This window comes from Trachurus japonicus, chromosome 13, assembly GCF_045865225.1.
Source record: "Trachurus japonicus isolate A0001 chromosome 13, Traja_1.0".
Taxonomy (NCBI): Eukaryota; Metazoa; Chordata; class Actinopteri; order Carangiformes; family Carangidae; genus Trachurus; species Trachurus japonicus.
Window position 1 is genome coordinate 22236979 of NC_140919.1, and position 13542 is coordinate 22250520.

General features: G+C 44.5%; 1 protein-coding gene across 3 annotated transcripts in view; it reads right to left on the bottom strand.

Annotated features, from left to right (window-relative positions):
- The window catches only part of sphkap (SPHK1 interactor, AKAP domain containing), a 175587-nt gene extending 162490 nt beyond the window's left edge, over positions 1-13097 (bottom strand). Inside the window, exon 1 of one of the 3 annotated variants that reach the window (XM_085795368.1) lies at positions 12880-13097. In XM_085795368.1, coding sequence (XP_085651494.1) covers positions 12880-12923 — 44 coding nt within the window. In that variant the 5' untranslated portion in view covers positions 12924-13097. The remainder of the gene's footprint in view (positions 1-12879) is intronic. The other 2 variants (XM_085795372.1, XM_085795369.1) reach the window with 2 other exon arrangements.
- Positions 13098-13542: the final 445 nt, after the last annotated feature.

Below are 13542 nucleotides of genomic sequence, written 5' to 3' on the forward strand. Positions count from 1 at the left end.
ATACTATGACCTCACAGACATGTGGAATGCTGGGTAGTTCCGGGGTTATCGGCCAGGTGCAGTGCTTAATTTGTAAATCATAAGGTGCCGGAACGCAAAGTACACATGACAGCTCGGGGATGACGAGACGGGCAGAGGTCCCGGAACGTATGCGGTGCACGTCGGGGGGGGGGGGGGCGGGGGGGGGGGGGGGGGGGGAGTGCCATGTTGTAGGACCAGTGTGGGACACAAGCCTCAATTTCAAATAATAGGCTATCCATGTTATGACGTTTACTTGAAATTATTTTAGGCACAGGCAAATGCCCACATCACCACAGGCAGTGCTTTACAGTCAGGAATTTTCTTAACAGGTCTAACTTGTAAAAAAAAAAAAAAAACTTATAAAAAAATCACACAAATCTTCCTATTATTCAAAGACTGGCACGGCGAGCTATTAATAGACAGTATGCTCAGCTCAGTTGTGCAGCAAAACCTCAATTTTCCATAAGAAGCCAGGGGTAATAAGTCTGCTTCACCTTGAACTGAGCTGCTGTCCAAACAGTTGTGCATCCCATCCCTGACCTGTCGCTGGACGTCCCACACTACTCTCCGCTCACTGCCTCTCCTCTTCCTCTGAATCTCCCTGCTGTCAGCGGGCTGATGCCAGGGTCCAGCCTGTTGCTCCGGCCAGTGTTGCCCACAGTTTCAAAGAAATTACGTCCGCCACGAATACATTTTTCGGCAATATCGTTCCGTTCATTCATCTCGGCATAACGCTCTTTCGCCGTTATTGGCACGCACGCACACACGCGCACACACGCAAGTACACGCACACACACAGAAACAGATAGAGAGGGGGGAGAGAGGAAAGGACGAGTGCAGCAGTGCACAGCGCGGTAAAAGCGAAACTATATACGGCCCGGTCAGTGCGTCAACTTCAACAGATCTTCGACTCTTTCAAATGACTTTAAATCTTAATAAACAACATGGATTTATGGGGATTTGTTCTGTAAATTAATATATACATATTATATTTTTTTAAAACTTTTTTTTTTTTTATGAGAGGTACCGGATCTGCCCAAATAAGTACCGGAACACAGGGAGGCCAAAATTAAGAGGTGCCGGATCTTGTTCCGGCAGGATCCGGCTCAAGTTAACCCCTGGCCAGGTGGATATGTGCGCCTGTAACATGTCATCCTTACCTGAGACAGTAAACGTTGAGAGAACTACAATATACGGTGTCGTTATTGAAGAACACACGCAGACAACACAACATGGTGTCAGAAGCGGAGCTGCCTCGGTCCACGGTGCGGCAGTAGTCATGGCGAGCCTCACGGAGCTAGGTGCTAACTAGCTTGGCGGCTAACACGGCTACGCAAGGCTAGCGGCGGAAGTCGGCGACGTCGAGACCGCGGGGGACTTGACCGGGCAAGACGACGTCGGGACCACGGCGGACGATACCGCAGAGATGGCAGACGCACCGCAACCGGCCGGCCCAACAGCTACGTTCACCATAAAACCTCCGGACTCCTTCGACTTCTCCAAGCCCCATGAGTGGGAGAAGTGGATACGGAGATTTGAGCGCTTCAGACTGGCAAGTAATTTGAATGAATCATCCGACGCTAACCAAGTAAACACGCTAGTTTACTGCATGGGAGATGAGGCTGACGACGTGCTACGGGGGTTGGATTTAACCAGTGAGCAGCGTAAGCAGTACGAGACTGTCAAGCAGGGATTTGACAGGTACTTCATCCCTAAAAAGAACGTCATATATGAACGAGCCAGGTTCAACAAGAGAGTGCAGCAGCCAGGGGAGCCGGTGGACTCATTCATCACAGCACTTTATGCACTGTCAGAAAACTGTGAGTATGGACAACTGCATGATGAACTCTTGAGAGACAGGCTAGTTGTGGGCCTCCAAGATGCAGCAATGTCAGAGAAAATGCAGCTGGATAAAAACCTCACCCTCACCAAAGCTATCACCATGGCTAGGCAGTCAGAAGAAATTAGACGCCAGCAATCAGACCTGAGAGGGGAGGCAAATTCCAGTAAAGCAGCTATAGATGCAATGCACTTCAAAAAGAGTAAACAACTCGGAAGCAAATTCAAAGAACTGCCACAGAGGCAACAGAAGCCGTTCAAGAAACCCATTCAGACTAAGGGGGGTTCAAGTCATGTAATAAATGTGGCAAATCACCTTCTCACCCTGCATCACAATGTCCAGCTAAAAGTGTGGAATGCCACAACTGCGGAAAACGTGGTCATTATGGAAGGGTGTGCAGATCTGCCAGCTCAGTCAATGCAGTAGCTGAGGACACTGGAGAACTGCATGATGCGGACGGACTGTTTCTAGGAACAATGACTTCTGAGGACAGTGAGAGTCCATGGATGGCCGACATCAATGTGAAAGGCAGAAAAGTAACCTTTAAGATAGATACCGGAGCCGACGTATCAGCTATCCCTGAGCATGTGCTAGAAGGCATCATCCACAAAGATAGACAGTTAGACAGAGTTCAGAAACCACTCTATGGCCCAGGGGGTACAAAATTAGATGTCACGGGGGTTACTACAGAGACACTCACATACAAGGAGAGAAACACCACAGAGAAGTTATTTGTAGTGAAGGATCTACAGGTAGCACTGTTGAGCAGAGCAGCTTCACTGCGGCTCAAGCTTGTGGCTAGGCTAGACAGTATAAGTATAGACCTAGATGCAGTGAAAATTGCTTACCCAAAACTCTGTGATGGTCTTGGCCGGGTTCAGAAGCCCTACACTATAAAACTCAAGCCTGATGCTAAACCATTCTCACTCAAGGTGCCACGACAAGTGCCAATACCTCTAATGGGTAAAGTGAGAACAGAGTTAGATAGGATGGAGAGTCTAGGGGTCATCAGTCGAGTAGAACAGCCCACGGACTGGTGCTGCGGCATGGTCGTAGCCCCAAAGAAGGACAAGGAAGAGGTCCGAATATGTGTGGACATGACACCCCTAAATGACTCGGTGTGCAGAGAAAAATGTATTCTTCCCTCAGTTGACCAGACTCTTGGCATGCTTACTGATGCACAGTTTTTTTTACCAGATTAGACGCTAACATGGGATTCTGGCAGATTCCTTTGGCCAAAGAATCAGCGCTCCTCACCACCTTCATAACGCCATTTGGGCGTTACCACTTCAACCGCTTGCAGCAAAAGACATTTAATGGACTTAAACAGGAGCTGCTGACATCACCTGTTCTCCAGCTGTATGACCCTAACAAACCTCTGAGAATATCTGCTGACGCCTCATCCTATGGGTTGGGGGCGGTGATGCTACAAAAGACTGGAGAGACGTGGGCACCTGTCGCCTACGCCTCACGGTCACTGACAGTGACAGAGCAGCGCTACGCCCAGCTGGAAAAAGAAGCGCTAGCTCTGACTTGGGCCTGCGAGAGGTTCAATGACTTCATCCTTGGTCTCCATTTCGAGCTAGAAACGGACCACAAACCTCTGGTGAGCTTACTAGGTGGGCGGGCTCTCGACTCGCTGCCGCCTCGGATACAGAGGTTCAGGATGCGCCTGATGAGATACTCATACACCATCTCACACACACCGGGTAAGAGTTAGAGTGGGTTACCGTGGCTACAGCACAGAGCTGCTCCGTTCCATAGCTAGCGGCTAGTTTGCTAATAACAACAACGGTGCAGCAAAGCATCTTGGGATACGGGAGGCTGCGAAGGATGGTAGCGATGCATCCTCCGAATGCAGGGGAAAGGAGGACGCATTTGGAGGCTGCATTTGGAGGACGCTTCGAATTTGGACGAATTGGGACAGCCTTCGCGCAGCGCTGTGACGTAATCGGCCTTCAAATGCACCCTTCGAAGGATGCAGCCCCTGAATTGAGACACAGCTCGTGTCACCAGCTAAACATCAGGATGCAGCTGGCATCATGAAAACGAGGTCAGGCAGAGAAGTAAAGAAGCCACACAGGCTTGACCTGTAAAGACAGTCTGTTGAAAAGAAAAAGGAGGTAACAAGAGTGTATTTGAGGAAACAGTCTAGTTATTATGTTTTATTATGGTTTATGGAGATGTGGAAATTGACCAACGTTAATACAGTTTATTTACAGGTTTACTAGACTTGTTGAGATCCAACTGTTATTGTGTTATGTGAAATATGGTGACATTGATAGCAGGAACTGAAAGTACTGTTTTGGTGTTATACAAAGGATGTTTATTGATTTGTATTGAAGCCTGAGCTAAGGTTAAACTGAAGTGGAGTTAAGGGTAAGTTCAAAGCCTAAAGAAAGGGGGATGTGGTGTGACTGTATTTTGTTGATACTATGACCTCACAGACATGTGGAATGCTGGGTAGTTCCAGGGTTATCGGCCAGGTGGATATGTGCGCCTGTAACGTGTCATCCTTACCTGAGACAGTAAACGTTGAGAGAACTACAATATACGGTGTCGTTATTGAAGAACACACGCAGACAACACAACAGCTCTCAGAGCCGGTCGGTGCAGAGAGATGCTGAGACAGATGGCTAAGGCCAGATTTACTCAGGCGTCCCACTGTCTAAAACCACAACTCCATCTCCTTCAGTGCAGATACAACAGTGTCCATCTGATCCGAACCACACAGCATCTGCTGAAGCATTCTGGGCTGTGTGTCGTCCTGTGTGGGTGCATTTAAATATATATGCTTATGCCGCATGTCCTCATATCCATTTTATGTTGTGCATGAGATTAAAGAGTATCTATACAGAATATATAGGTACTTTTTACAATATGCCGGTAATTATGCATTATGTATTCCTCCTGCCGTCACCAGCAGGGCCTAACGCTGGGAACACATTGTCTGGGTTGCATGAGCATAGTAGCAGATGTTGAGCCGATGCTGAGCAGAAGGTGTGTGTGTGTTCGGCTCTACGTCTCTACAGAGAGTTTGCAGGTTGAATGTTCGATTTCTTGTCATTATAAATAAATATTTGGTACAATATGTCACGTAAATGCAACTATTCTCCTCACATGAATTTATCGAGACGTACAAAGCTATAATGGAAAATGTCAGTTTTTTGTGATGTTATGTGAGTATGACATATGTCTATCTCTGACACGCATGAAAAATAGTTGTGGTGGCCAATTCTCTAGATCACACGCCACGACAACAACAACTCACACATCTCACATGCATGCGTCTCCTGCAGGCAGTGTGTCGGCTCAGGCTGTAACCTGTTCACATGTGCACTGCACCAAAATGAAAATCAACACGTCAAATCAACACAGCCACACCATGCACATGTACCCGGCCGGACATGCAAGGAACACAGAAAGAACAAGCAGCAATGGATCAATGACACTTCTAAAAAGAGATCCTGAACAGCACAGCAATCAGCCAGTGAACTCAATGAACTATCTACACTGTAAAAAATCTGTACATAACAATAAGTGTCATGTCCCCTGCACAGAACCCCATTCAGTCCTCACACACACACACACACACACACACACACACACACACACATGATTTTTTCCACACACACACACACACGTACTGGCAGCCACCAGTGTGAAGAACACACTCTGCCTCTAATGACCCTCAGTCCTGCTTCTCATTATCGTTGCTCTTCCTGCTCAGCCTGGCCTGCAGCTCGGTAGACAGCTCCTCATACACTGTAAACACATACTGTTGATCATATTGTTGTGACAATACAGTTTGATCACTTTTATTACCGATAAAATGTTGTTGATTTTTTCCAATAATGCCACAATGGGGTTCACAATTGCATTTTGTTTTTGGGAAATGTCTCCAGCAACTATTTGATGTTTCATGCTCATCCAGCGGCATGGTCAGAGTTTCACAAAGCGGCCAGTATGGTGCCTCAAAAACAATACTCTATGCATATTTCAATTTAAAAAAAAAAAAAAAAAATCAGGGCTCATTCAAATTGAAACAGAAAATTCAGGCTCATTTTAAAAGCAAAAACTGAATCATGACAGAGGTGTTTATGATAAACCATTTCTGCTTTGATGCTCCTCTTGCTACAGTTGGTCACTATGTCGGATGAGAGATTGGGTCAGACAAAGATGCTTCCCTTCACCACCTAAACCTGTGTTAGTGCTGCCATTGATATAATATAGACCCTCTTCTGTGCCAGTCAGTGAGTTTCTGTGCCAACCTGGTCCTCTGTCCCACAGATGCTGATCTCTGGCCTTTTGCCCTCAGTGCATCATTCAAACAAGTACCCAAACTGCCAATTTGTAACAGGTGAGATGCGAAAGGATTGTGAAATGAGGGAACTGCACGGCTTTGACAAGACCGCTGATGACACAAAATTTAATTCAATCTCAGCCTTATTTGCTTCATCCTCTTCCTGTTCTGAGCCCCATAAGACCCCATATCACAACTTTTCTAAGGACAAATAAATTAGGCCGCGTTCAGACTGCAGGCAAATCTGATTCAAATCTGATTCCTTCTCATATCCGGTTTTTAGGGCTGACTGTCCACACTGTTTTTAGCAAGTGTCCAAATCGCATTTGGCTCTGTTCAGACTGGGCCACATTATTGACCCATCTGACAGGTTGCTGTAGCAACGACGTCGGAGCGGAGGCTCCGCCGTATGTGACAGGCGATGCCTCCCGGACGCAGCGGCTGCAGCACCGGGCAGATCAGCTGCAGCACAGTGCCCGGCGCTGCAGCCGCACTACCCCGCTAGTTTCAACCTCAGCCCGCCTGGTGTGTGTGTACGTGTACCAGAGACTGGTGTGCATGCGTGTGTGTGTGTGCAGCCACAGAGACGGGAAACTCCAGCACCCCAGAGCTGGGAGCGCGACGTCGCCGTCACTCCTGTCGCCGACAACACGGCAGTTTGCATAAAAGAAAAGTAACAAGGAGGAAATTGATATTTAACTGGAGCTCACGGGACCATACGGGACCTGTAACACAGTGACAGCGCCGCGGAGAGTGACGTCACGGACAGTCAAAACCGATCTGAGTGTTTGGAGCTGTTCAGACTGAGACGCATCTGTCCAAATACGATCTGAAACTACCTCCTGGAGGTGGTTTCGATCCGTTTTGCAAAAATCGGATTTCATGTGATTTGGGACTGTTCAGACTTAAAAAGAGCCATCCAGTTCCAATCTGGATGGGCTAAAAATCGGATTTTTGCTGGCAGTCTGAACGCAGCCTTACACTCCATGCCTCTGTCTCACCTTCCACCATTGATTTGAAGTCAAAGATACTCATGTTGTCCCTCTCCTGAAAATCAATGTGTTTTTTTTTCCATTACAGAGGAAAAATGTTTTATAGTAGAGGGTGAGTGCAGAAATAGTCTGTCAAACCAAGAGCTTAAAGAAAACTGCCTACAGAGAAATACAACCTGTCCAACCACCATGCACTGATCCTTTGTTTGATACTCTGGTCCAGGTACACTGCTAAATATATAAGACCTTAACCCTTCATGTGAGAGGGAAGGCAATGCAGGTGTGGAGATGGAGACAGAACCTGCAGCAGAGAGCAAAGAAGCCAAATAAAGCCGGAGCTCAGCGAGGGCCGCATGGTTGGAAGGCGCGGGGCCATTAGCATTGTTCTGCTTAATAGTGAGTTCATTCATCCAAAAGAGGGAAACAGAGAGAGGGCTGGGAAGGAGAGGAATAAAGAGCCAGAAAGAAAATCACTGCTGATTTACACCTGCTGTTACAAGCTCCATCTTCTCTCTGAGCACTGATTACATGCTTGCAACATCAGACACCTGCACACCTAGCAATGACTACCCTGCCTAGCTGCATATGCATAAAGAGCCCTTGATTTGTCACAACATAGTTCCCCAAACAACTTTGATAGATCTTCGAACACCAAGCAGGGGTGTCATGGATTATGGGGTCACTGCTTGCACCTGGTCTGGCATCAGTCACAAGTAATTATCAGGTTCATAGTAAGGACAAGCAGTGTCACTTCTCTTCCCTTCACAGAAACAGAGACACAGGATTGTTCTTCTTTCACAAATTAACAAACAGGCAACTTGGAGAAAACTACAACATTTAAATCTCAAATTTGATACAATAAGACAATCTCTGTACTGGTATATGATTGTTTGTTATATAGGAAATGTTACACCTAAAGGACTGTGAGTCCTGAACACATATGCACACATACACAAATTAGTGTTTCCCCTCTCTCCCTCAACATCAGCTGATTGGGTTTCAGCAACAGAGCAACTCAGAGGCTCATGCCTGAGTTGATGCTGAAATATAATGATATTTAATAACCAAATCTCATTCATGGACATAGCATCATTAGCTGTATTGTCTTACTGAAAATAGCCATAACATCTCTCCCACCATTATCCAACTCATCATGCTGTTCATTACTTTCATCTTGATTATCATTAGACACTGAATTTCATGAGTAGTGAAGTTAATAATATCCCTTATTTAAACTCATGGGTCGCCCTGCTGTGTTCTTCTAAAGTAGAGACTGGAGATCCATTGAATCAAGAAGTCATTTGATAAGAGCCTGATCATATCGATCAATATCCACTTATTGATTTATTTCCTCCTTGGAGGATGGTGCCATGATCGATGAGAGCTAATTCTACACTGAAGGTAGCTGTGTTTCCCTTCAGTTTGCAGCCACACTGTATTATGCTTCATTAATATTTTTTGCCAAATGTTTCACTCACTTTCACACAGGATTTCAAGCTGCATATGCAAAAAGAGTGCTGACTGCAGTCTAGCCAGTGGTGTACCAGATACTGCTCATGTTTTACTATATATCAGCTACCGTTGGCTAATGGACAATTGGGGGCGAGGTTAGACTTTAACAGCCTATGGGCTCATGTTAGGCAAAGGGCAATGTGCAGTTACTTAGCAAATGCACCATAATGGTTGAAGTGTTTTATGACTGGGGCACTGCAGGTCAGGTTTGGGTATCTGAGTATGTCAGACATGGGGTTAAATGCCCTGCCATTATGAATGTCAGAATTTATTGAGTGTTTAAGCCATACTGGCATCTCTAGGGATGCCAATGTGGGTCTTTCACTCAGTGAAATAGAGTGTTACAGGACCGAAGCTTTGGTTAATATAAGCTCAAGACATTTCACATTTTTATATTCTATGCCATGAAATATGTCATTCAGTATTTTTTTTTTTTTTTAAGTTTTTATCTGTCTCACAAAATATAGATGCTAACAAGTGGCTTAAGTGAGATCACAGAGGTTGTGGGGGATATAATAAAAGGGTAAAAAAAAAAACAAACACCTGAGCTGTTTCAGGGACTGTGTGGGCAGCTGAACTGAAAAAATAGCTCTATCAGGTGCAGGAAGGGGGATGACGAGAAAAGAAAAGAAAAAGAAAAACACAGAAAAACAAGAGAAGATTTAAATAATGTGATACTATCTAATAAAGGATTTAAACTATCTTCAACATTATTTTACCAAATAAGCAAAACAAAACAATGAAACGCTACAAAAAGAAATAATATGAGCATTCATGAGTGTGACATACAAGATTTCCATTTTTGCTTTTGCCGGTTCCCTACCACTGATTGCAGCCTGTAACAACACTGTGTATGTGCTCAACACTCGTCCACACACGAAACAACCAGTGATGACAAATGAACCACATTCAGGCACCTGTGCACCCAAACACATCCAAATTGTTCCTCCTCCCAAAGTTCATTTTGACCTACAATTATCTTCTGCTCTACTTCAGTCCGTCCCTGGTGATTCAGCCAGATAAATCTCAGAGCAGGTGTTTCTGATGCCCTTCACCATTTATCACCCCTGTCCTTCACACTGCTCCCCTGAAGCCTGATTCTGACATCTGTATGATGCTGCTGTTCATGCTGATGGTTGTTCCACTTTTGTTAATGGTGAAGTGCTGTTTTTAGTCAGTATCATGTTTATTCCCCACTTGAATTGGTATAAACAAAGGTAACAGAGCTTGTGATTTTAAGGGATTTAAATAAATTCCATTTGTGTATTTAACATCCCTTCCAACTGTTGGCACGTATTAATGACGCAAAAGCCAGAGGAAAAAAACGGACATTGCCATTTCCCCCAGAAAGTGAAAACAAATCGCCAACAGCTGCACAACCCACAGCACATTATTTGAACCTCAGCTGCTGCCAAGTACCGACAACAAAACAACTCTTCCTGCTCCTCCACCTTCACCCTCATATTACATAAAAAATACACCATACTTGCACTCTTTTCACCATCTATGTCATTTATTTTTTTTTCCACCTGTCTCCAGGGCTGCAGCACCTCTCATGTCGGCCGTGCTGTTGAGACATCAGCGCTGTTGCTGATGATGAGGTGTCTCTCAGAGGCCTGTGCTCTCTCAGAGGCCTGGCATCCATTAGTGCTTTATGGCCAGCTCACTGCCTCAGCAGTCCCAGCACATGCACAAGTGCTTGGCTTTTCATTTTTCTCCCCCTCACTCTCCCTAACCTGAGTCCCTGAGGCCCAGCGACTCCGGCCCTGATGATAAATTGTGGCAATTATACATTGTAATCACCCCCACACTGGAGACAGATGTTAATAGAGCAAAAAAAAGAGTGCCCTCACGTGGAGGGGAGGAAACATCCCTTAGTGGTGCAAGAAATGGCTATTTTTATCTTGATGGGTTTAGAAAATGTAAACTAACACACATACTGATCCCTAAGAGAGTGTGTTCAAACAAAGTGACACAGAAACAACAAAAACAGAAACATGAAAAAGCAGAACAAATAGGACTTTGCAGATATTTGGATAACTTAACTTAAAATTTCAACACAAGAAACACAAAGACTAAGAAATATTGTGCATTGTTTTGTATGATTAAAGCAGCCTGAATTCCCCACACAGTTAATCAGTTAAACACTTCTTTGTGATGTTCAAAGAAATTTAATTATTCAGGCTTTAAAAAACAAAACAAAAAAGAGGTAGCACTATGTGTTGGGTTAATTTGTGTTCGCTTAATTTACGGTAAGACATTTTTAGCAGGGGTAAATGAAGATCCTTAATGTCTCAGATGCAGGTGATGGCACAAACATTTGAAGTACTCTGTTTCTTACGTAATGAGGTCTTCTAAACAAGTTTGACCCGTTTGCCTCCCAGTTCTGGTTCCACGTTTTGTTCTTTTATCTCTTGCATATATACTGTGTGTGAAGCAGCCTTATGTTGAATGCAACTCTGTTTATTCCAATAAAAACTGAAGCAAAGTGGGCCTGCAGTAAATCACCTCGGATTCAACGGTTAAGTGTAAAGTAAAGGAACAGTAACAGCAAAGCTGACAAGACGTGACGATACTGAACGCAATACAGTACAAGAAAATGAGCAACTTGGCATCTACCCACAGCAACCACTGTTCACTTCCAGTCAGCTCCACACAGCCCTGACCAGGGGAAAGACAGCGACACGCACCAGCGTCAAGGCCTTTATTGAGGGAAATAACAGACAGCATTGTGTATAGAGCTACTATAATAGTGTAAAAATAGCTGTACTCTTTACCACTTGCATATTTGCTTCTCCTTACGTGAAGATAAACAACATGTGTATGAGATATATAATAATAACTATGACCTCAGTATTCAATGCTCCTGCACTGCCTTATGACAGGTGTGTGTGTGTGTGTGTGTGTGTGTGTGTGTGTGTGTGTGTGTGTGTGTGTGTGTGTGTGTGTGTGTGTGTGTGTGTGTTTGTGTGTGTGTGTGTGTGTGTGTGTGTGTGTGTGTGTGTGTGTGTGTAGGAAGATGACAGTCAGGAGATTAACAGAGTCTGCACCGTCTGAAAGCTGAGAACTAGAATTGAGACCCTATACTGTAAGTGCAGCTCTTGATCTGCTCCAGGGTAAAATAACACACACCTGACAGACCTGATGGGAAAAATGATTTCTCTCAAACAGAAGCAGGTTAAGAGCAAAAAAAAAAAAAAACCAAAAAGGAGAAGGGCACGAAGAGCCTTAAGGCCTTAAAAACCCAGCTTCATGTGTTTGTGAAAGCAGATCCAGACAAAGCAGCAGTGGATTTCCTTCATCAGCTATGGAATATCCAATCAATATTGATCTGTTGGAGGCTGGAAGCCCTTAAAACAGTCACAGCAGCCATCCACACAGAATGCATGAATTCCACTGTATGTCAACATATGGGACATAGAGGTCAAGGTAATAGAGAAGGCCTAGGAGTCTAATACTGTGCAAAACAGAGAGTGAACCAAACTGCCTGCAGAGCCTCATTACAGTCAGCTCATTGTGGAGGATCACCATGTTGAGTCAGATTTGGGAGGAGAAACAGACTATGCCAATGAGCAGCTTGCAAAAAAAGTTCTGAAAAACCAAGCAGCACAAATGGACAAAGAGGTTTGAGAAGTTAGATAGAAAGTTCAAAGACATGAGTGAGTGGGACGAGGGACGAGGGACTGGCCCATCAGGATGTCCCAGACATTAGTTGGATGAGCTTTGTGAGAGACAAAACACAATTGTCTGAATCAGTTGGGCCAGACATTAATCACATTTTACCCAGTCAGCTCCCTCATCCTCATTAAATCTACTAATAGAGATTGAAAAGGAAATCCCCTTTTAAAGGACCACAAAAAGGATGGGGTTGATTTAGGGTCAAACATTTTCAAGGACTGACGAGGTGCATACAGTTAGTATGTAGGTGAATAACTGTGCAATTGGTTAGGGTTAGTCACTCACAGACCTTTGTTTATCTTCTTCTTTAAGCCCAATGACACTTTGATTTTTGGTTATTCACTAGATGATCTGTAGGAGTTGACATCAGGATACAGGTGTTGCTCCATAATTAACACAATAAAAAGGTTAAAATAGGTTAAAAATGTAGCTCTTTCAAAAATAAGCATAACAGCATAACGTCTGTTAGAATATTATGAACAGGTGTTTGATCAATGTACAGAATAGACAACAGAAGAAAGTGTTGGTCTTACAGCTCAATGAAGGCCCGCAGTGCCAGGAACAGTGACGACAGCATCTTTAGGCAGATTCTTCGTTTAGGTTCCTAATTTATTAGAGTTCATACCTGAAACACACAGAGATAGCACAGAGATAGCACAATGGATGAGAGTATGTAACACACACAGACACACATACATATACTGGTGTGAGAAGGTAGGAACAGATGGCTTCCTTTCCTTGAGACTAAGTCCAGCAGTTTTCCCCCCGCATCATCTGGCAGGTGTTGTGCTGTGGCAATATGGGCATCAGCAATTTAAAGCACAGCAGTGAGTCTTCACCTTCCTCCCACACACACACACAAAATTAGCAGGTATGTTCATGCACATTCACGCAAGCAGCTAAGACATGAACAAACACACAGCTATTAAAAGGGAGTCCCTACACACGTGTGACATATCTTGGGTGATAACGACAACAGATCCTGCTTAATGTGGCTGATGCAGATAACAGCGCTGAACTGTTTCGTATGTTGAGCAAGGAAGGTTAAAAAGTAAGTGCTGAGAATATTTGCCATAACCGTACAAGTGGACAAATTACAGTTGCATCATTTTTATAAACAGACGCTGCAGCTGTCAACACAAGACAAATGACACAACTGTAACAGGCAGCTGTAGATCCAAGCAGGCACACAACAG